This window comes from Boleophthalmus pectinirostris, unplaced genomic scaffold (genome assembly GCF_026225935.1).
Source record: "Boleophthalmus pectinirostris isolate CB_2022bp ecotype Guang Dong unplaced genomic scaffold, ASM2622593v1 HiC_scaffold_1214, whole genome shotgun sequence".
Lineage (NCBI taxonomy): Eukaryota > Metazoa > Chordata > Actinopteri > Gobiiformes > Gobiidae > Boleophthalmus > Boleophthalmus pectinirostris.
In genome coordinates, this window is record NW_026571024.1 from 1,380 (window position 1) to 25,000 (window position 23,621).

At 39.6% G+C, this 23,621-nt stretch overlaps 3 protein-coding genes across 3 annotated transcripts; 1 reads left to right on the plus strand and 2 right to left on the minus strand.

The window, feature by feature from the left end:
- Window positions 1–2,371: 2,371 nt before the first annotated feature.
- rpf2 (ribosome production factor 2 homolog) lies at window positions 2,372–8,576 on the minus strand. Its single transcript, XM_020917089.2, has 10 exons — window positions 8,424–8,576; window positions 6,036–6,168; window positions 5,530–5,567; window positions 5,415–5,454; window positions 5,259–5,340; window positions 5,104–5,180; window positions 4,803–4,902; window positions 3,791–3,893; window positions 3,575–3,719; window positions 2,372–2,604 (listed from the first exon to the last, which is right to left on the minus strand). Exons 1-10 carry the CDS (start codon window positions 8,444–8,446, stop codon window positions 2,425–2,427), a joined length of 921 nt encoding a protein of 306 aa, XP_020772748.1. The 5' UTR covers window positions 8,447–8,576; the 3' UTR covers window positions 2,372–2,424.
- Window positions 8,577–10,099: 1,523 nt separating this feature from the next.
- Window positions 10,100–16,634, minus strand: amd1 (adenosylmethionine decarboxylase 1). Its single transcript, XM_020922289.2, has 9 exons — window positions 16,503–16,634; window positions 13,888–13,974; window positions 13,349–13,475; window positions 13,160–13,262; window positions 13,043–13,085; window positions 12,832–12,976; window positions 12,668–12,760; window positions 12,203–12,358; window positions 10,100–11,747 (listed from the first exon to the last, which is right to left on the minus strand). The coding sequence occupies exons 1-9, from the start codon at window positions 16,610–16,612 to the stop codon at window positions 11,604–11,606; spliced, it is 1,008 nt and encodes a 335-aa protein (XP_020777948.1). The 5' UTR covers window positions 16,613–16,634; the 3' UTR covers window positions 10,100–11,603.
- Window positions 16,635–16,799: 165 nt separating this feature from the next.
- Window positions 16,800–22,805, plus strand: LOC110167129 (cyclin-dependent kinase 19-like). Its single transcript, XM_020932467.2, has 5 exons — window positions 16,800–17,420; window positions 17,500–17,645; window positions 19,816–19,891; window positions 21,131–21,241; window positions 21,384–22,805. The coding sequence occupies exons 2-5, from the start codon at window positions 17,518–17,520 to the stop codon at window positions 21,555–21,557; spliced, it is 489 nt and encodes a 162-aa protein (XP_020788126.2). The 5' UTR covers window positions 16,800–17,420; window positions 17,500–17,517; the 3' UTR covers window positions 21,558–22,805.
- Window positions 22,806–23,621: the final 816 nt, after the last annotated feature.

Sequence of the window (23,621 nt, forward strand, 5' to 3'; positions counted from 1 at the left end):
TCCAGCTGTAGCATTCCTTGCTCAGTTCCAGTCGGTCCCAGATGTTTGGATCCCACAGTATCCAAGCCCTGGAACAACTTGGTCTGCTTCTCACCCCACTCGTGCACTTTTCAGGGTCGCGTTAATTCAAGGAAAACTGGGATCAGTCCCTGATTTTCACACGCACTCTCGAATCGTGTGTGCTATAGCGTACGGCCGCGTATAGCTGCTGTGGTTAACGACACTTCAACAAGTTTCATCATAACTCTACAGGAGGATACTGGGCAAGGTTGCCTGCTGCTCAGGCCTTTAATCCACACAAAATGGTAGAACACACAAAAAAAAAAATGTTATTGTGTGTGCGTCTGCGCCATTGCTGTGCCATTGTCTGTGCGTGCATTTGTGGATGGGGTGGGGGGCATGGACCTGTGGCGGGGCGAGGCGGGGGGGGGGACTCGTAGAGGACCATTTACAGTAAGCTTATAAATATGCATTACGATATTAATACATTAGAATATGTCCAAAACATTATTGCGATTTTGATTTTCACGCCACGTTTCTACGGGATTCCCCTTAACTTTATTTTGTCCATGCCATTCTGTTTCTGCTACGTTCGCCCACCAGGAAATAAGTGATCAAATTACCCTCTGACTGATCCCGTGTAGTAAGTGCATGGATTTAGCCTAGCTATGCTGAAAAAGTAGGCATAAGCTAATATAGTGTTATTCCATATAATAGGCTATGTGACAAGACTTTACACGTGCTGTTGTGCTGGGTTAAGTACTACTTCTGTATCACGTCAAAAATAAACTTTTCTTGAAAAACACAGTACTTCTTGGAAATGATCTATATGTGTATTTTCCATTCAGTAGGGACAGCACTTTGTGGGCAGAAGATGAATGACGAAGCCTTACCCGTCCTGAACCTGAGGTCGGCATCTGTTTCTGAGCCGAACTCTCGCAGAAGGGAGACGAACAGAACCCCAAAGGCATTCTGGATCCCAAACACCGAACCATTGCACCACATGGCAGACAGCATGACCACCCAACCCCAGCCGCCTTCAGGGTGCACAAACTCCTTCTCCGCTCCGGGATCAGTCACTTCATCTCCCGGGACGCTCACTCTTCCATCTCCATTCTCCTCCGGCTTCTCCTCCGGCTTCTCCTCCGCTGCTGACCCGGCGGGGGCTTCATTTTGCACGGTTGAGTATTCAGGTAATCCGTTCCCTTCAGTCATTGTTAATGTATATGACAGAACCAAAGTTACTGAAGCGCACAATCGCAACTTTCGATACACAATTCACGCCCGAGAGTACCACACATGAACCAACGCTGGGTGAAGTCCACTTTCAGTTGCTTAGACTCATCTTTTTTTTAAACTGTCACAAAAACAGCTGTGGCAACGTATAAATAGACAGAAGAGGCGTGGCTATGTGACTCAGTGGATTTGATTGGCCACAGATAATGGCTCCAAACTAATTACTCTAGTAGACTTATAAAATCTAGCCTACATCAGTCGTTTGGTTTATTAGATGAGATAAAATCCACTTCCATCTATATTATGCTGTTTTCTGTACTGTGTTATAAAGATCAGTTATTTCCCCATCATAAACCATATTCTTACCATACTCCATACAAATGTACAACAACTCACCCTTATGCAACAGATAATACTCCCTACAATTGTACATCAACTCACCCTTATGTAACAGATAACCCTATGTCCTGTCAATCTTCATATCATTGCTGCACTGTCTTCCTCTTGTATATAGCTGAGATTTTATATTTTATTACTTATTTTTCTATTTTATTTTGACTTGTACATAAATATTTATATAATTATGCCTTAGCTGACTTTTGATTTTTCACTTTGTTATTATATTATATGGTGATGTGTGATCTACTGTGTTCACATAATTTCTCTTGTGGTTCAATAAAGTTTGTTTAAGTAAGCATAATTAGGCTGAGTTCTTCTCTCAAACAGAAAGCACTTTTTTTCCTCCCTTGTTCCGTTATGTGGTAATACAGGAAGTCCTCCACTGTGTTTGAAACCTCAGTACACCTTCAGCTGAATCATTTGGACGATTTCAGCTATAGAATTGCTTCCCTCTACTGATCTAAAGGTAAAAGGTAGCTGTTAACATCTATGACCGCTAGACCTACATGACATCACAAGGTGGAACAGAGCATTTTGAGCTTTGGAGACGTACAGACAAATAAATAATTACTCAAACATGTGTGAATGAAACAAGAGACAATTTTGCACAATATAGGACCTTTAAGCACAAAAGCACACAGCGGGCCACAGTAAGCGTTTGACTATAATTAAACTGACAGATTTCTGGTGGGTTAAGGGAACAGTGCTAAAATAAAAATAGACTGAAATACTTAGAAAAGTTTAAATTCAGTTTATTGTCATCCACAGAATTGCATGTCAATTGAGACTTCAGCTCTCTTTAAGGACTTTTGGGGCTGTACTCTCGTCTTGGGCTCCTGTCTCACCCCTCCTTTTCCTTAGACCCTTCATCTTCCGTGTTTGAAGTTTGGACAAATCTTGCTTCTGCATGTGCACACGACCAAACTTGGTGCCAAACACATCATGGGAAATATTCTTCTTTTTCTTAGGCTGAAATAAACAGGAAAACAAATCCAGTAAAAAACAGCATACGCACAGCAATTAAAACATCAATTTCCCTTTTCATTATATAATATCAAAATAAACTGTGAATATAACCAGCTTGAGAATGCCCAATCAGGTAACTTCAATAGCCAAGAAGGGTTGAGCCTGGTTAGTACTATAATTGGGCAGAACACTTTAAACCACTTTGCCTAAAAATGTTCATGTACCCTGGTTTATTAAGAGAATTTGTTTCAGAGCAAATGTAGGACATTGGATATAAATTAGCCCCTGGCTGCAATTTGATACCCAAATAAGCAAATAATATGAAATATAAAACATACATTTGTACCCACTTCTCTATAACAATCATGTAAAGTCAACAATTTCATTACAAAGGAAAACCTGGTTCTTACTATGAATTTGTCTTTTGAATGGTTGACTCGTGTCTTAGAGTCAGTGGGAACTGGGGAAAGGCTGCACCCTAGTGATTTAGCAAAATATTGCACATTTTGTAACCTGCCCTATGGAGGTAGTTAGTTCAACAAAAATATGAACAGATAGGCCTGTTTTTAAGTGGGGAGTGTGGGGAGTGTGTTGAGTGAGCGTTGTGTGATGAGGCAGGTGGTGTTGAACAGCAGTAACATGCGCCAGTCTGCTCATGGGTAACTGCTTTAAGGGTGCAAAGTTATCTTCACACCTCTAAAATCAAATAAAATGTAGGCTCTAATGGTGCACTATGCAACATTTCTGATGGAGGTTTTGTCACCAGCTGGTGTCCATGGAGAAGTTCTTGCTTTGTCTAGAATGTTCAACATGACATAAAACATGTCTCCCTGAAGAAGCAGGTAATGCCCAGGTAGGTCTTACAGGTAAGATCTATGAAATGGCTGGCATTCCATGTGTAGCAATTACATCTCCATGAACACAAGCAGATGGCTTATCACAACCAGAAAAGTTACATAGTCCGCTTGCTTACCTTTAGAGCTCTGGGTTGCCGTAGAGCTAATTGGTAGAGCTGTTCTGAGGCCAGGTGTGTTCTTCTCATAACAAAGTCAATTGAAGGACCCATCTCTTCCAATTCAATCCTCGGGGTGCGACAGCCTGACTTTTTCAGCATACATCTGCACACAAAATATCAAATCTACTTTATAACTGTTAGCAGAAGGTGCTTAGCTCAAAGACAGTTACAGACCTGTAGCTGCGCATGTAGATTCTGCCATCTAATGCAGTGAAGTGTAGCACATGCTCCAATCCTGCTAGACGCACTCCATCCACCTTAGGACCTCTGAAGAAATCTGAAGATGAGAGATAAGCAGTAAATCATCATTATTACATAATAGTATTATACTAGCTATGCAGGATATAGCAGAAACTATAGCCAAGTGTGATGGGATGGGAGAAGGACTGAGGCTACTGGGCTGCTTTGGAATAATCTGGAGTGTGGGGAAGCTGGCCAATGTGATTGTAAGTAGGTAAGTTGACAAAAATGTATTCATGATCATGTGGGAATTGTGGCAAAAACAATACATATTTTAAAAAATTAACTGTACTCAACTTTATCAACGGCAACAGAAATGAACAAAACTATGGAAAACCCAGATGTACCAGGCTACACTGATGTAACCTCTCCCCCCAACTGACTAAACCTGGTTACTTTACACCACCCAACAGGAAGTATCTCCTCCAGCTAAGTATTATTATTATTATTATTCCTTGCATGTTACCATTGTACAGGTACCTTTAGTATCTCCAGTATCTAAAGATAGCTGCTAGTTCCCACCAAGGCTTTAAAAATGGTCCTCTTTGTTTGGACTATGTGGAGGTAAGTATGTGAATGTCTGTATGTATGAAGTAACAGAAATGCATTGCTACTGTTGTGGCTACTGTCATGGGCATCACCATTGACAAGTGAGCTACTTGGCTTCCCACCTGCACTATACATGTCCGTCACACTCGGCCTCAGTGGCAGGGACAATTTATTTTGCCACATAGCAATTAGGTGAGATCAGATTAAAGCCTGCACTGATATGCTGACATTTATTGCATCACCATTTCACATTATTAAGTTAAAGTTCCATAGGTCAAGGGGGAGTGCAGTACTCACACATTGCAAACTTATAATTTTATTACCTGTAATACCTTAGGGTACATCTTAGGGGAAGTTCAAGAATGTGAGAATTTGGTATTAATTTGCTACTCCATACCTATGAGCAAACTCTTGAGACGCTTGAGTTCAGAATCCATGCTGAAGGCTTCTCCTGCAAATACGAGCATGGGCTTTGTGCCTTCGGGGCATGTCTCCGCCTGAAACGTAAATTCTCAATAAAGCCCATGCTTTGTGATTCAACACAATTGGAGATAAACCAAAAATTCAAAGACTGGAATCCTCAACTTGAAACAATTATTTATTTTTATCTGCTTGCGTCTTTCCAAATTGAAACACAATTACATTTAAAACCACCATACAAGTACCAAAGGGCCAGTGCAGATTTATCCCAAACATACCTTAAATTGTTTTAGTGGAACATACTTCTCAATCCCAAGTTCAACCATGTCTAAAACATGAAAGTCAAACATACGACCTGCATAAAAAAAGAAACAGAATGTCAGAAGACATTTGTTTGAAGTCAATGTAAGGCTGGTGCGTGTGTCTGTTATACCAAATATAAGGTTGTTGGGCCTCTTCTTGTTGTGTGAGCCAAATAAAAACAAAGAGCAGTCCGTCTTTTTGGAGAAAAATTCCTTTGGAAGAATTAAAATTGTTATCAACAATCCATAACATGATGCAGATTTTCAGCAGGCCTACGTTTGCCTACCAATGATGTGGAGTCCTCAAATGGTCGAGTTATGTTTTTTCTGGAAAACAAAAAACCCACATTAGACTGTGTTCACCAGCTCTGTGCATTCATAAAAAGCTGAGACTTGACTTACTTCTTATACAGCACAGCATTGGGTTTCTTTAAGGAATACTGAAAGGACACAAACAAAAAAGGCACCCATAATGCGATAATATGCATGGAATATATCTTTGTACTGAAGTCCTAAAGAAGTGATGCTTTTCAGTCCATGCCAGAGAACATGGTATGTGTGTCTGCACTTACATTTATGTACAGACAACTAGAGTACAAGATGCCCTTACTGAACCCATACCAAGTGACAGCTGATATTATCCACTCTACAGTATTTGCGTCAATCCATCCTGATAAATCATTGATTAAACCAGAGTTATTGACAGGCTTTAGTGTTAATTGACTGTTTGGATCAAACTACTTTAACAACTGAAAACTCAAAGTAAGATTAAAGTTATGTCTGACATTAGCCTCTATGTCATTATTTAGCATCTACTTTTCAGAGATATTTAAGAGAATTTAAGTGGGTACTGGCAGAGAAGAAAGAAGGACTGAGAGACATAGAGCCATAGAATCAAGGGACTGTACCACATCTTTCAGAGCCTGTGTGACCGTCTCGCTTGTGTTCCCTCCTTTCATAATCATGGCACTCTTCAGGTCCTCACTCAGTTTGGGTAATCTGTTCTCCAAAAAACGCTTGGAACGTTTTGTCTTTGGTTTCCTGATAACACAAATACAGTATCAATCAGCTTTAATTAATTAAACTGGACTCTTAATATTTTGTATATTTTACACCCTTAACAATGTAATATCATTTTGTCTTAAATATCCTTAAACCTTTAGCCCTAATTACTAACTATTAATAATGCCTTAATTTGCACTTTTCCAGGCGCTCAAATGGTAAATGGTCACATTTTTCTATAGCGCTTTTCCACCTTTAAGGCACTCAAAGCGCTTTACAACAAGGAACCACTCACCCATTCACACACACATTCACACACCAATGTACGCAGACACTGTGGGCAAGGTGGGTTAAGTGTCTTGCCCAAGGACACAACAACAGCATTCATCTGTGGGAGCTGGAATCACACCAGCCAACCTGTGGGTCAGTGGATCTGATCGCTCAACCTGTGATTTTTTTTTTTTTTTATGTCGAGAGCTGGAATCAAACCGCCAACCTTCAGATCAGTGTGCGAATGCTGAACTACTGCCGCCCCAAAAAAAAGTCACTTTACAGTTTTGTGAATTATTAATTCACTCCACTCTCAGTGGTAAACTACTATAGTAGCCACAGCTTCAAGCTACCAATCTGTGACATCTGCTCCTCCAACCACCACCACCACCACCACCACCACCACACGCACACGCACACTCACACTCACACTCACACTCACACTCACACTCACACTCCATTCCCATATAAGGAAATGTGGGTGAAGTGTCTTGCTTAAGGACACAACGACACCAGTAACATGATATAAGGGTACTCAAGAGTGTGAAATTACGCTTACGGGTTACAAAAAGTTGGAAACCTTTATCCTATAACACCACCATTATAGTAGAAAACATCAGTAGAAAACAAAAGTTCTCTCTTATTATTATTTATTATAACAATAATAATGCATTTTAATTAAAGGCACATTTCCAGGCATTCAAAGACACTGTATGAACAACAATTAAGACACAGAATTAATAACATTCAAAGAGTACAGGACAGGCTGCAAAACATCAGAGCATTAATGGGAGTAGGCCAATTTAAATTAATGGGTTTATAATCTGGATTGGAATGTTGGGTGTGAATCAAGATTACGAAGGTCGGGTGAGAGTGAGTTCCAGAGCTGGGGAGCAGAGTGACTGAATGCTCTGCTCCCCATCGTGACGAGGCAAGCAGAGGGGACAGAGCTGGAGAGAGGAGGAGAAGCAGACGGAGCGGGAGTGTGTGGTGATATGGAAGTGATCACAGAGATAAATGGGGGCCAGATTATGAATAGATTTAAAAGGTGAGTAATAGAATCTCGAACTGAATTTAGAAGCCAGTGGAGCTGCTTGAGGACAGGAGTGACGTGGTGTTCTGGCTAGGATTCAGGGAGCTCTGCCGGAGTTGTAACTTGTGGAGTGATTGTGAGTCCATGGAGAAGGGAGGTGCAATAATCAAGTCTAGGATGGCTGCAGTGTGGGGGGTGAGGGGCTGAGGTGGTTTCTGAAGAAGATTTTGTGATACTGTTGATATGGGATTGAAGTGAAAGTGTACTGTCCCAAATCATGTAAAAGCTCTTTATTTGAGGGGAGAGACAGATGGAGGAATTGTCAGAGAAATGGAGAGATTGTGAGTTTTGTTGATGGTGGACTCTGAGATGTATAGTAGTGGAAATGGATATTGTATTCTCTGATGATGTGGCCAAGGGGAAGCAGGTAAACAATAAATGGCAGAGGACCAAGGACGTAGTCTTTTGGAAAACAGGGCAAGGTTGCGATAAATCTGGACATATGAATATGAACATACTGAAAGCGGTTGCAGAGATGTGACTTAAACCAGAGCAGGGGTGAGTAAGATTGATCTCAATGACATAGAAATCAATCTGTCAATGAGGATGGTGTGAGAGACGGTGTCAAATGCAGTAGGACGATATGAAATATATAAACAATTAGGAACACTAACATTTACATTACATTACATTTATACTATCAGAGACCAAATCAAAACTGTAGCAAAAATAATTTTAGACACTTTATTGGAGATGCCTCTCTTATGAACCCAAAAATCATGTCCCATATATGGTCCCCATGAAGTATCAACGACATGGTTTAAAGTAACGTAACTAGAGCAAAAAGACAGAGTACTATGTAAAAGTGTGATGAATGTGACACGAGCATCAAATTACTGCATAATGTGGTAAATGTTTCTTGTGGGACATCTGTTCCTGATACACTCAAATGAATAAAGGCTTCGCTATAAAAGTAAATGAAAAAACTTACGTAATGCCGTCCAACTGTGTCATTTTTATATCGTTTGTTCCCGAGTTATTAAAGAAAAAAAAAACAAAAAACGCCGTAGCTTCCACACGTGAGTCTCCCGGAAGTGTCAAGCTGATATCTTCTTTGCCTATGACAGTTCACTGTGTGCTGTGTCCTCAAAGGGAACGAGCGCCATCTACCGCCTAACTAACATGGTTTGGAAGGGTCATAGATTACTAGGATATCATATTAATAATAATTCAGACGCTTAACTCCACACCAACAGTATTGCTTCTGGCTTCACAGCCGCGACTTCACCACATCTAATTTTTGAGGGATAATAATTATAAATAAAAAATCTAATAACGATCTGCCTGGACCACCAAGATACGTTGTCCAGTAGCCTGGAATCCCCTCTCAAGTAAAGGAGACACAACTTGAATAAAACTTATCCAACCAATGAATTCCTAAAACAAAAATTTAAATTTGAGACAGGTAAATGTGTGTTCTGTGGAAGACTTGGAACATCTTTTCTTTTTATTTAGTTTAGTACAATTTTGGTCTGATTTTCAATCGTTGCAGCCAAGGGGAATTTAATTCGCCCCTCTAACCATAAAAGAAATCAAATTTGGTGTATTAATAGAAGATGAAAGAAGGGAATTTGGTATTAATAATTTATTGATTATAGGTAAATATTTTATTCACAAACTTTTTTTTTTTTTTTTTTAAGATAAAAGCAAATATGACACACTTTAAGAATGACCTGAAACTTTTTATTAACTCGCTGAATCTGACTTAAAGTAGGGAAGCCGGGTTTCTTGTGTCCTTTTTGAACGATATTGATTTGTTTCTTTGATTAGAAGCTTTAGAACTGCCCTCTTTGTTTGTTTGTAAATGTTTTTTTTGTTTTGTTTTGTTTTTTGTTTTTTTTTCACAATTGCGTTTTGATCTTTTGCTATGTTTCGGTGTGATCTGTAAAAATAAATAAATAAATACATAAATAAATTTAAAAAGTAGCCTGTAAGCCTCACTTCCGCCATGTGCCCTAAGTGAACAAAATATGACTAAGAGCATCGGTATTATTATAGCATATATGTCGCATGAGGTGATTAGTACTCACATTTGCGTGATGGAGTTTTACAGAATTTGAACTTTTCAGATCACTTTAATACCTAACTATTATTATTATTATTATTATTATTATTATATTTAAGAAACAGTATTTGAGTAAAAATAAGTCTTCCCACTGTGAGTCTACAAGTGACAAAATGTTGACAATAATAGTAAAAATATTTAAACATTTGTGTTTCTTGCACCACTCCTGTAGATATGATTTTGATTTATGTTTGATTTTTGTGGTCTCTTGTGGTCTTAAATAATGCACAAAAATAATACATAAATATCTGCTATATTCAATATCTTACTTCCTGACAGTTACTCTTACCTGATTAGTACCCTTCCCAAATACTTTTTACGCTTACTTCTTGGACCTATTTTGAAGTAATATTATTCTTAAAATTTTGGCTACACTATCCATCTCTGCTCAGCAAAGCATGCAGGGGTTTATTGACCTCCTCTCTATAGGCCAATGGATATTAATGCCACCTGAGTAGTGAAAGCATAAGAATGATTCAATTGTTGTCCAGTGTGTTCAGTACCCATTTATTGCATTTTTATATAAATACCAATAAAACTAGTTGACAAGTACTTTTTTTATTGAAGCCTCAAGGTGGTAACACAGATATTTAGCACATCTTGACCATCCAAAGAACAGCAAAAGAAAGAAGTGAACAGCAAAGTTTTGCTTCCGTGTATGGCCCTGGCTCCTGCAACAGTGCTTCTTCCTCAGTTACTCAGTGCCTACTTCACCACTCAACACTGGACAAAAAGGCCCACAGACAAATTAGATTGGTCCGCAGAGTGAATACAAATGATTTTTGTAAATAAAAAATAAACAAATCAGTAAACATACGAAGATGGCTGTTTAAACAATTGACCTATGCCACCATAGCTATATGTAGAAGCTAATCTAAGAGATGGCATTCAACCTAGGAGTGCTGGCTTTTTTTCCCTTGACACTACGACAGAAAAACTTCACCTTTTCAAAACTAAGCATTTTGTCAAAGTGAGGCAGCTCTTGGTCCTTAGTACTGTTCCAACTTTGCCACTCTTCTAGCTGCTCAAAAGGACAGTGCTTTTCAGGTTTAAAGCGCTGAGCACTGAGGTAAAACCAGGAGCCAGAGACACATAAGGAAGACACTCAGTCACAGGCCAGGCCCCACAAAGACAAACCACAATGAGACCAATTCAATAAATGGAATAAAACGGCAGTATTTGCAACAGTGATGTGTGGAATGATCCGGGATCACCCTGGCATGCTCAGACTGCTGGGCCTCTATTGTGCCTCTACATTTATGTATAGGGCAGAAAGACACAGACGTGGCTATAATGCGGCCAAAAGAAAAATGCTTTGCTGGGCAAGCGCTGGGCTAAGCAAAAGTGTGGGATTCATTGGTGCCACTGTCAGGGTCTGTGGCAAGGCAAAGCCAGCAGAGGGAGCCATTACCACATCCAGGCTTTTCTCTAGAGGCATGGACTGACTAAATTTCCATTTGACCAGGTGTGAAAGCAGAAAAACGGGCTGAATATGACTGGATAGATAGGGACTTTTCCAGAATATTCCCATAGACACAGATAACTGTATGAAATAGAATTATTCTTTTATGTACCTCTACACATAGTGTTTTGAAAAACTACATTTGATTGTCAGGTCAGATGAATGCAGCAGGCAAGCCCAGCAGAGCAACCACTGAGAGGCTTTGGTTTTGGCTCAAAGTGCATGGAAGAGCTCACAGCTACGTTTACATTCACTCGTTCTGTTCGGACCGTGTACAGGTAAAGTGCGCTCAAAAAGAAGCCCCACAGGGAAGGTCACAAAGAGGCCATCTTTCCGAGCATGCCAGGGGCCAGCCCGTCTGCAGGGAAAGGAGTGGACTGAGCACAGCGCCTCCAAATTCTTCTACATGCACTTCATCACAGCAAGAGTGAGCTAGAATATCGAAACAGAGAAAAGAGCTTTCATGCAATAAATCTAGGTCACAGATACGACAAGCCAAAGTGGGGCTTGAACTATGGCCCGGCCGCACTATCAGGACGGCAGAGCAGGGGCAGCACGGGGACAACACTAGAGGGCCCTCGCCCTCAGCTCTTCTGGTTCTGCTGACACGTCTTGGCGTAGCTTGTAAAGACAAAATTATAATCGTTGAATTGAGCCAGCTGCCGATCCAGCCGCTTGTAGCCATCCAGTTTCTGAGCTGAGGAGAAGACACTACGGCATTTGGAGCTCTGTGGGATACAAGATCAGGGTCACCATGGGAAAACCAGGCAAATATAGTATTAGTAGTATTTAGCATCACATATGGATGTTTTCAATATGACTCATGCATCTTTGGTTAAAATCAATAATATAAAAATATTTATATATAATATAATATAAAATATTTCTCTCAAAGGCAGAGTAATAGATGCAGGTGAATGGGAGCAGAGAGCACCATAGGGGTGTCTGATAATTAGCCTGAATAAACTGATCAAATAGTTGCCAATAATTAGCTGAGGCTTTTTAATTTACATGGTCCATCAACCAGTTTTGTGGCAATACAACCCGTTTGGAAAGCAGCTGAAATAATGGAATAATAAATGTTGAACAACAACAAGCCTCAGTGCCACACAAAAAAAATACATTTTCATTACCTGTAAAATAAAAGTCAGTTTAACAGGCTTTACTTGAAGGTGCTAGCTACCTGATTGACAAAAAGGGTTGTGACAAACTTTCCCGGTTTGAAGACCTCTACCACCTTACGAATTAGGTCATCATACGAAGTCTGGGACAAGTTAGTTTCAAAGCTGACATAGGAGAACTCTGGCTCTGGAGTGATGTGAATGGTCCAGTAAGTTCCCTGTGCACACAAATGAAAAGTAAATGTTTTTTTGTTGAAATGCAGTTTACACTTTTTTGGAGCAGGATCTGGGACCAGTTGAACCAGTTCACTTTGCCTTTATCGTAGTCAAGTTTCAGAAATTACTTTCAGTTATGTGTGTGATACAATAGACACGTGAGCCAATACAGATAGCAGAGCATTGATAATAACCTGTTTTCAATACTGGATTACCTCACCCATTTACATTTTAAATCTTTACTCTTTATGCGCCACAAAAGGAAAATACTATGAATAATAAAACCTGGTGAAAGAAGAGAAAAAACTTACGTCAGTCTTCATGCCATTCATGGAGTAGCCACATGGGTTAAACAATGTGGCATCAATCACAGAACCTGGAATCAGGTCACGAATTCCACTCATCTGCAAAAAAAATAAAAAATTCAGTGAGTCCACAGCCATCCTGACCTTTGACTTCTGACCAGAGTTCTTACACGAGTGACATCACTTGCGGAAACACCATCTTTCATGAAGAACTGGTCCATGATGGCTGGGTCCAGGTCGCTCATCAGAACTTCCAGGGTCTGGTCGGCGTGCTTGTTCTCCCAGTACTCAGGTAGGTCCAGGGTGAACAAGTACCTGCACACAATACCAGTTATTACAGTCATGTACACAGCCACCAAGAGGCACGAACAAGGCACGTACCAGCAGTCCGAGTTCAACCGTCCCATACAGTAGGCCGCACCATCTGCACAAACGTACATGTCAGTGTCAGAATTTCTCACTTTAAATGGCAAAATTACAAATTACAGGCAATATTACTTGGGAAAATCTCACTGAGAAAGTCCACCTCTTCTTGAAAGTTCCGATGAGGGAATTCCTGGTGGGTCGGCTTCATGAAGTTTTTACGAGAGTAAAAAAAATTCTGCAACATAAATACAAATACAAATTAATGCTATTGGAAGGTGTGAATTGGTTCAGCACTTTGTTGGACTTGAGCATAACATTTACCTCAATAGCATCGAAGCCACTGTACTCCCGGGCCAGCTCCAGCAGGGGGACCAGCGCTTGCAGCAAAAGGGTGGTTCCGCACGTTTTCAAAATGAAACGTCTCTTGGAGACAAACATGCTACTCTCACTGTGGAGTGGAAAACACAGTTGGATCCTTAATGTTATTGGTGCATAACAGCGCAAGACTGATACAAATACATTGCCCAGCTTATTTATTCCTCATGTAACTACTGAACCACAATGAATAAATACAAGTTCAGACATTTAAAGTCATTCTGGGCCAACAGTGTCAAATCAATTTCCTCAGTTGTTTTGGTGTAACCAATCCAGTTTTTTCTGGATTGCACGAGATACAGAGTGTTGGTGTATCTCTGGGAAAGGCCTGCACAAAGGAGCATTAATAGTGTAGCTAAATCCAGTACCTAAAAATGGTCTCATCCATTCCTCTAGTCAGTTAAAGTTAAAGTAGGTAAGTTATTCAGAAGCATGTAAACATAGTGCATGTCAGCTGTCATGGTGTATTCTGTACAGGCACTTACCTGAGTATATAAGCTTCCTGCTTGTCAGTCTTTGTCACACTTATAATCAAACAATGCACATTCTCCAAGAGTTTGTCCCACTCAAACCTGAAACACAGTTGAGAAAAACAGCACTGGATTAACTCTTTGCTGAATGCACAAGATTCATCTTGAAGGTCAGGACAACTCTGGTAATAATGAAAAGTGAATACAAACAAGACAAGGACAAAATGCAGACTATAGCAGCAAGTTGTGAACCTCCAGTTTTAAAAATACAGCTCAAGTTTAAAGTCTGTGTCTAGAATGCACAGAAGGCTGTCAACACTGGCATGTGATGGGAGAATGTTTGCAGCACTCTTCTCCTATCTGTCCTAGCTACTCAAAACTGACCCCTCCCCCATGATCTGCTGCAGTGAGATGGCGCTGCGTCACACTCCTTCTGGCCTTAGAAAGGCATATTTAACCCATTTGTATAGTAAGCAGTTCCTAAATATTATGTAAAAAGAGCATTTATATTTTTAAATAACAAGTTCTGAATCAAGTTTGAGCATGGACGCCACAGTTATTGCTCTTATAAATCTCCCAATCAATCAGATTTGGTGATGATGTGTATGTACACAAAAGTATGGCTACAACAGGTTCAGAATCCACCATTCATAATTAACTGTAGCTGGCCCAGGTCTACAGTGGTGCAGGGGACACTTTCATTAAAAGATATTTGGCTCCTCAATTAAGCAGGTTAAATAGTGACAGCCCTTTGAAACTTGGATGCACCCAGAGTCCGTTTGGTCTGACCCTACCACTGAACGAGCAGGATCAGCTAGCAAAGAGGAAACACACACCACATGCTATTTCTAGGAGCTCAGTAGGATCCAATTTTCCTCAAAGAGCCACACCAAGAAAGAACTCCATTAAATCAAACCTGGTCGTAAACTACAACGAGAAACTGTTGGACATTTGGCCATGGACTACTTCTAATGTGCATTGTATCGGCACTTAACAAGTGAATATTATATGATAAAATCATTGATATAGAAGTAACATGAGCGAATGCCCTTGTGGACTTATTTGGACATTGGCGAGTGTCCAGCAGGTTGATCCACTGACAGTGTGCATGCTGTTAATCTGCCCTCTAGCCCTCAGTGTTGTCCTCGGTGCCGTAGATTGACCTCACACCCGTGAAGCTCAGGACTGTACAAATATCCACTCCCGTGTGTAAGAGGACACACCTATGAGAGGATCACAGCCTCACAGTGAAGGACAGCTGCATCATAAATCAGTCAGCGGCTGTCACCTCTACTGTATCTGCATTTCACGCATGAAAAACCTATAGATAAATGCCCCAACTGCGTTATGCCATGTCTGACAAGAAAGGATTTTCCCAGAATAAGAAACCTAAGCCCCGAATGTATATTTAAATAACCAACAGCAATAGGAGCCCTTCCAGCCAATCACAGGCGCAGGGAGGGAAGCGGCTGCATGGCCGCAAACGTGACCAGAGCAGGAAAAGACAAGAAACCGAGCCAGCTTACATGAGCCAAGTAATGGCAAACCTACCAAGTTACTTTGTCGATACAAATACAAATAAAGAATGTGTTCATATGTGGCCTTATTTCGCTCAAACAACCACGAGGGGCACGGCCCCAGTCTCTCGCTCCGCTCCTATTCCCGGAATCTATGGACACCACGCGGTCTGCACACTGATCCCCCACTAAAGTATCAAGGGAAAGGAGACCAGAAGTATCTTCATGGCCCTACGAGTAAGCCCCAAATGATAAGTCCGATGCTTCCCACAATCAAAGTTCTATTATTTGCGACTAACCAGTAGTATAATAGTATAATATCTGTGCATATTTTAGAACATGTGATTGAAAATCAGGGCCATTACATGTGGATCTACTAAAAGAATACAACAAAATGGGTCTCGAAAGACAATTAAAAAAAATTTCCCACCGAAATAACACAGCAGCACCATAAATAGCTTTTTGAAGGCTGTCAAGATGGCCACAAGCTTATCACAGGCCTGTCGTTCAGTCACAACAGAATGAGTCAGTCCATGCCATAAGGATTAGTTAGGAGCGACTGACGGGGTTAAAAATGAATGAGTCAGCTTTGAGGGGTAATGGGGGAGGTGACACTATTGGTAAAGGCACAGCGCTTTGAATTCTCTTGCTTCACGGTGATGTGTGTGGAGGTGACAGGGCAACCAAAGAATGTGTTGCAATGTCTTAAGATGGCGTAAGATGCGAGACAGACCTTACACTGGATTTTCAAGTAGTGTAACAGGACAAGCACAAACAAAGAGACATTGGCAAACAGCACGATCACATACGAGCGACAGTCTCAAAATTATAGTGGAACAGAAGCCATCTTGGTTAACAGGCCTAAATGACAGGTCCACAGAACAGCGCGTGAGATTTCTGTCAGTTCACAATAGTGAGACAATCAACCAGTGAAATATACTTAAAGCAGGTATAAGTATAATCAATATTAACTTAATTCAGAAAAACAGATTCATATTCATAATTTTGTCTGCGTAGATTTCCCAGAGGAGCTGCGGTGCCACAATCTCCTCTAGATGCCGCTCTACAGTACACGCGCGGATCCACAGCAACACCTCCGCAAATCAAACAAACCTTGGGATGGTTCGGAGGTCTCCGGTTCCTTTGGTCTCGTCCTGGCGGGAGAACCACACCTCCAGAAGCTTTTCCGTCCCCTCGAAGAAATGTGCACCGTTATCTTCCATCGTGAGACAACAGACACCCAACAACAATATCAGTCGTTCGTCGATGATAACGCTTTACTTTTTTTTTTTCCTCGAGCAGATATTATTTATTAGGTACAGTCCTTTGAAGCAATGTAGGTGTTAATATTCTTGAGTTGCCGTCTTCCCTTTTGCAGAGAACACCGTTAGCGAGTGCTAGCTAATGTCGCCGGCCATACTGTGAAGAGCACTGAATGGTGGTGGCGCGTTGTATTTATTCAAGCGGGCATTTGCGTCACTTCCCGTATCAGCCAATCCTGTAGTTCCGTCGATATGTCTTGGCAACGATTGGCTGGGAGACCTGTCCATCATTCAAGGTACATCCCATGGGTGTACCACGTGACCGTGTATTCGTTTTAATAAAAATAGGACATAATATAGCATAAAATGCAATAAATGAATTGTGACAACATAAAGATTATGGGAAATTACTACGTAATAGCGCCAAAATATGAAATAGTACAGCGTATACTTTTTTACTGAAATGTATTTAGGACCATACATATATACGGTTAAAAAAAAACTAAATACGTTTCATTTGGCGAATAAACCTAAAGACATTTAATTTGGCAAATAAACCATTTCGGGGCCTACACTTTAGATGATGTTTTTGGGTAGGGTGCTACAGATACTAACAAACACGGGCAGTACAGTTGTCTTCGGTGAACTTCCCATCAGTCTGGCGAAGCTGCAACACTACATCTCCCAGCAAACCTTGCGCGACAATTAGAAGCGTCAACGAGCCAGTGAACATTAAGCGGAGCAGACCAAAATCCCAAACAAGGAAATGGTGGGGGAATAAAACGACAAGATTATTTAATTAATGCATGCATGTAATAATTAATATTTTATATTATTGTACATTTAAGAGGTATTAATGGGTTATAATGGATTACGACTTCAAAACAAAATTGGCAGCCGAAAGGGAAAGAGTAGAAGATCTATTCGAATATGAAGGTTGCAAAGTGGGTCGAGGCACCTATGGACACGTTTATAAAGCCAAGCGCAAAGATGGGTAAGAGAACCGAACCTCGTGTTTATGTTCACTTTACTCCGGACTGCAGGCTGCCTGTTGGGAGCGCGCAGCCCTGTACTGTCGCCTGTTCTTATAACGATCACCGTGTGTCTGTGTTTTTGTTTTCACTCACCAACGCCCCCCATCCCGCCTCCCTCCTCCGCTCTCTTCTCGTACAGCCACACAACAAGGCGCTAAAGTCACGCCGCAGCTTCATCTCTGACAAACATGTTATGTAGTTTATATTGTCTAGTGGCTGTGTTCACAGATTGTAACTAACTTATTTCCTATAGCCCTTTAGAGGTTTTGAGCAGGCTCTGGTATGGTATAAACGATGTTGATGTACGCACGCGATTCCACCGGAGATCTTCCCATACAATCTGTCTTTTCTTTTTCTTTCTTTTTCTTTTTCTTTCTTAACACTGTCATGTTTAAATGTGTAGGATATTAATTCCATCATGCGGTGTCTTAATACTTAATTGACATAATCTTTATCTATGTTACAGGTTGACTAACCGTTCAGATCTTTCATTTTGCATATTCCTTCATACATCCTTATCTCCTTAATCTCTTATATAGCTTGAAGACCGAAGAGTCAAACAACCCATTCAGTTCCCTTAGCCCTACTGAGAATTGAGTTCCGAAGGTTACACCACATTGGATTGTGAGAAAACTTCACTGAATCAGACTAACAATCTAAAAAATGAAAATGCTAAAAAATGTGATATATATATATATATATATATATATATATATATATATATATATATATATATATATATATATATATATATATATATATATATATATATATATACATTTGGTTCTATATCTGGCCAAAATATTGGTTCCAAATTTAGAAATTTTTATGCAAATTAATAAATATTTAGAGGTTGCTCAAGACACTTATAGCCTATGCTATAACATAGTGAACCAAGTAAATAAGGTGTATTTGGATAATTTGTCATTTTATTCTGGAAGCACAAACTGAAACTTGAATAAAAATTACTTAGAATGTCCATGAAAGTTTCTTAGAAAGTCCATAGAAAGTTAGAAAGTCCAGCAACTTAGAAAGTTCAGGAACCCCTGTGGCTTTGTTGGCATCACAATAGATGCAGCTCTGCTCTTTGACAACTTGCAGTAGATACTGTTTCTGATCTTCATTCTTTGTTAGGCTACAGTTAAAAACTTGAATAACCTTCACCCCCTTCCAGCAACATCATTGACAACTTTCCTGGAATGCAAAATATATTTTAATATTTTTTTTTAAATTTAGCAACATTTTTGCAGCCTTCTGAAAGTCTGCATCAACAGCCCAGTCTGCTGGGGGAATTGTTAAAAATATTTTTGGCAGATCAAGAGCTACGAAACGCATCATGTTGGTGGTGACAAAATTGCTGATCTGCTTCCCTTCATAATCTGCTTGATTAAGGGCATCACATTGCTTTGGTGGAATCTCTGAACCTTTCTTCTGTCACACTGGAGTTGAAGAATGCCAGGTCAACCATTTCTTAACTCAAGTACCAAAGATGTCGTCCGAAAGCTGTTAAGGCTGACTTTTTTGACAACTGAATTTTCATACTGTGATAGTATGAAAATTCACTGGTATGCTTATGGAATACCAATGAATTTGCAGGAGCTTCAAAACTTCATGCAGAAACTTCATGCAGCTTGAGCAACCTCTAAAACATCTCCTTTTTCTTCCAAAGGGTTCTAATCGAGGAACTTTAGTTTTTACCATGTTTTGATGGACCACACTAATAAATTAATAAAAATAAATAAACATAAATAAATAAATAAAAATAATAAAAGCGTAATTAGCCCGAATTAGTGGCAAACTGCATTTCTGATGTTGGAGAGATGGGGTTCAAATAAACAAATTGTTCGTATTATAGTATTAACTTCTTAATGTACAATCCTCTGGCATAGATTGGCCTACATTCCTCTGCAGTGTGGTCATTAAAGAACACAGCTTATAACAAAATCAAGTAAGCACTAAACTGATACTGAAGTTGTTAAAAATGAAAATGAAAGAAAAGATTAAATTTCTTTGTATTTATGAAGCACCCACTGCTATGTGAAAGAAAACACAAGCTTATTTTTATTGTTCAGTCTTAATTACTGGACTATGTAAAATTCAAGGATCTGTGATCTTTCTTCATTTCTACAGGAAAGATGTGAAAGAGTATGCACTGAAACAGATTGAAGGGACTGGGATCTCTATGTCGGCCTGCAGAGAGATTGCTGTAAGTCTATCTCTGACATTTCCATCTATCAACATGAAATGTGGAGTCTAAAGATTTAAATGAATTGAAATAACAGCAATGTTGATCTAAAAAGGTTTAATTTTATGTACTACCGCTTGTATTCTTATGTTTTTTAAGCCCTTGTGTCCTTTGAGTGTCATGAATTAATTATTATTTTTATATTATTAATTATAGAAAACTGATTATAGAAATTGATTCAATCCCAGTTCAAAACTACAGAACGGATTTTCTGCTGCTGAACACGCCTTTTAAAAGTGGTATTTCACCACAGCAAGCATCAGATTTTCTGTTACATGCTAAACAAAATTGAACCCTATGTCTATGACCTGGAGTCAGATTGCTAAGTAATGTATGCAGTTCAACCTCTCTGTCCTGTTTGTGTAAGGTCTATAGGAAGCCTTCTTTACAGATTTCGGCAGTGTCGCTCCATTCTTTCACTTCGTATGTGTTGATGGGTATAGTGTTTATGGTGTTGAGGACCAGGTATTTGTCTCAGCACCATGTTCTATCTCAGTCCTATAGACACAATCATAACTGTTCCAGATGGAGTGATCAGAGTGGTGTTATTCACACACGTTATGGTACAGCATTGGACTGAGCACACACCCCTGAGGCATGCCTATCTGGGAGACAAGTGACATTCAGAGATTGGCCTACCAGGAAGTCCATTATCCACGCACAGAGATGAACTGAGCCAAAGGGTGTTGATATTGATATGAGTTTGTAATAGTTTATTTTTAAAATCCAGTTTCTTGCAGTGGGCCTTGTGTAGGTGGATTTTGGATGTTAAATTTCAACTTCTCTCAAATAGAAGTTCTCACTAAATAGGGGTGTGTCTCCAGTGCAAGTCATACCTAATAAATTATTACACATTCTCCGTGTGCATGTAGGGTGTGCCATATTTGCCTCAGTATGGCGAGTCCCTTGGCTTGGCTGTACTGTACTGTCCTGCCCATTATACCCTAATGACATAGACTGTATATGTGTACTGACCAAAAATCTTAAAAAGGCTTTCATGGGACAATCCTGCGATTGGCAAAAAAAGGATAAAAAATGTATCAAACTATTTTAAGGCAAATGATTGCTGCTTTGAAGTTTTTCACCATCTACTATACAAATATAGCTAAGGACTAACAGATGGAGGTGGTTGGTTTGTTTAGAGTGGTAAGGATCCCAGAGATGTCTACCATCTCATAAGAATTATTTCTGGTGTTGTAGCTGCTTCGAGAACTCAAACACCCAAACGTGATTGCACTGCAGAAGGTCTTCTTGTCTCACAGCGACAGAAAAGTCTGGCTGCTCTTTGACTATGCCGAGCATGACCTCTGGGTGAGAACACTCTTTTCTTCTTCTCCTCACATATCATGTTTCTCAGATTCCAAACACATCCTGCTCATGAATATGCTTAAAAGGCTAGAGAGAGAGATGTTTAATTGTCACATTAACAGCCTTCATACTTGGTCTTTTCTAGCACATCATTAAGTTTCACCGTGCCTCCAAAGCAAACAAGAAGCCCATGCAGCTTCCACGAGGGATGGTAAAGTCGCTGCTCTATCAGATCCTTGATGGCATCCACTACCTCCACGCAAACTGGGTCTTGCATCGAGATCTCGTGAGCATGTGCACTCCACATCCATCGTTGTAAACAGAGACTAGGACAATTTTGGGAAATTGTTGTCTATAAAAAAACAAGGGTCAGTTAAGAGTTCACATTTTCAGCATGCTGAGAAACATGGGAGTTAAGTCTTAAATATTAACTGCTAAAACACTACAAGAACCACACGCATGTTAGACTGAACTATACCTATACCTGGTAGGTTTTATACCTAATGATACTCCATGGAGACAGGATTTTTTTGTTTGTTGGTTAGCCATTATATTACCCAAATAATTTCTAAAGGAAGTCTAGCAGAAATACTTAAAATTTACTATATATGATGCTAACAATGACAGGTCAGTGTTTGGTATTGGAGTCACTAACATAGTCACAGATATCTTTATCACTGATTAAGTCTGTCAAAATATTTTGTTCAAATAAATCTCATCAACTAAGATGATAAGAGCACATATATTTGCAGATGATACATGCAATTTGATCTAAGAATCAAATCACCTTTCTACCTCAATTTCTGAAATTTAATCCATAACTTAACCATGTAAATGTTACGAATTAATAAAGTGTATTCAGTGTTTAAAATGTTTTTATTATTGTTAAATACTGTACATTGCAATACCAGCTTAGTCTATCTCTCTTCTCACCCTCTTGCACTATCATGCTGTGAGGGTGTCATTGTAACAGTGTTCTCTTAGTTTGGTTCATTGTGTAAAGAATACCAGAACACAACATCCAAAGCAGTAACACACTACTAGCAAAAAAGCAAAAAGAGATTCTATTAAAGCAACTTAAGCCTGTATATGCAGTGAAACTGTTGTAGTATTTGTCATTATGAAACACAAACACAAATAAAGATACAAACTTTGTAGTAAGAAGAAAGTAATAAAATAAACAGGCATGTTCCATTTCCTATTATAAATTATATCACCAGCAGTGAGCTCTTGTCCACTAACTAGAAGGTTGGAGGATTGATTCATTCTCCAAGATAATATAATACTGCCATTGTGTCCCTGGGCAAACCTCTTCACCCACCTATATGAATGTGATGTGTGAGGAATTTGTGGTGGTTGGAGGGGACGAACCAAATTGGCAGCCTAACTTGCATCATTTTACCCCAGGACAGCTGCTCCTACAATCGTACCCTACCAACAGTAGGAATCTCATGATTTTCAGAGGTATACATGTTTTAGGAGTAGGGGAAACCCTTATCTTTAAATGAATAAATTAATATATTTTTTAATTATGTCCATATGTTCATATGCATGTTTATATGGCAAAAAGCATCCAACATCCAAACTACTAAGATCATCCAGCTCTTTTTTAACAGTAGTTTCTCCACTTTATCTGGATTCACTTTGATTTGCATAATGTACATTATCATAACTTATAATTTAACTTATAACTTAAGAACTTTCATTATCTCAGTATATATATTATTAAACAAGCATAATTAGAAAGCCACACTCATATTTGTAACATATACGCCTGTGCTGTTCCACTAGTACAGTAGTTAAAAAACTCCCTCACTGTAACGTGACAGAATGTTATGCTTATAGATTTTTTTTTTTTTATGATTTGAATGTGGCCTAAGCTCCTCATGCAGCCCATTCCAGAGCCTTACCTACTAACTGTCCCCCACTGTAAGGTTCAAATTCGCCCAGCAGTGGGCAAAACAATGACAGAGCTGCATTGAGGTTTGTGCGGAAGCCAAAGATGACGTCGATATACTTACTTATGCCTATTTTGGTGAAAATACTGACTATTTTGTTTGTGAAAATTGTGCAAGATAAGTGCTTTGTGGACAGGGAAGATGTCTGTGCTTTTCTTTCAATTAGCTATAACAAAAGTTTGACTTTTTGGCTTGTTCCTGATGATTAAAGTGATATTGGAATTATTCAATTTCATACAGGAAGTTCCTCATGGTAAAAGCAATCAGGAAGCTCTATGCTTTGCAAAGGCAGATGCCATTTAACATGCTGAATTGGCAAAGGCTTCTATGTCCAATGGTGCATGAAACCACAAAACTGTGAAAACATGCCTCTCCAGGTTGATAATTACTGACTTAGTGGGTAAAGACTGTCTTAGGCAGCCACT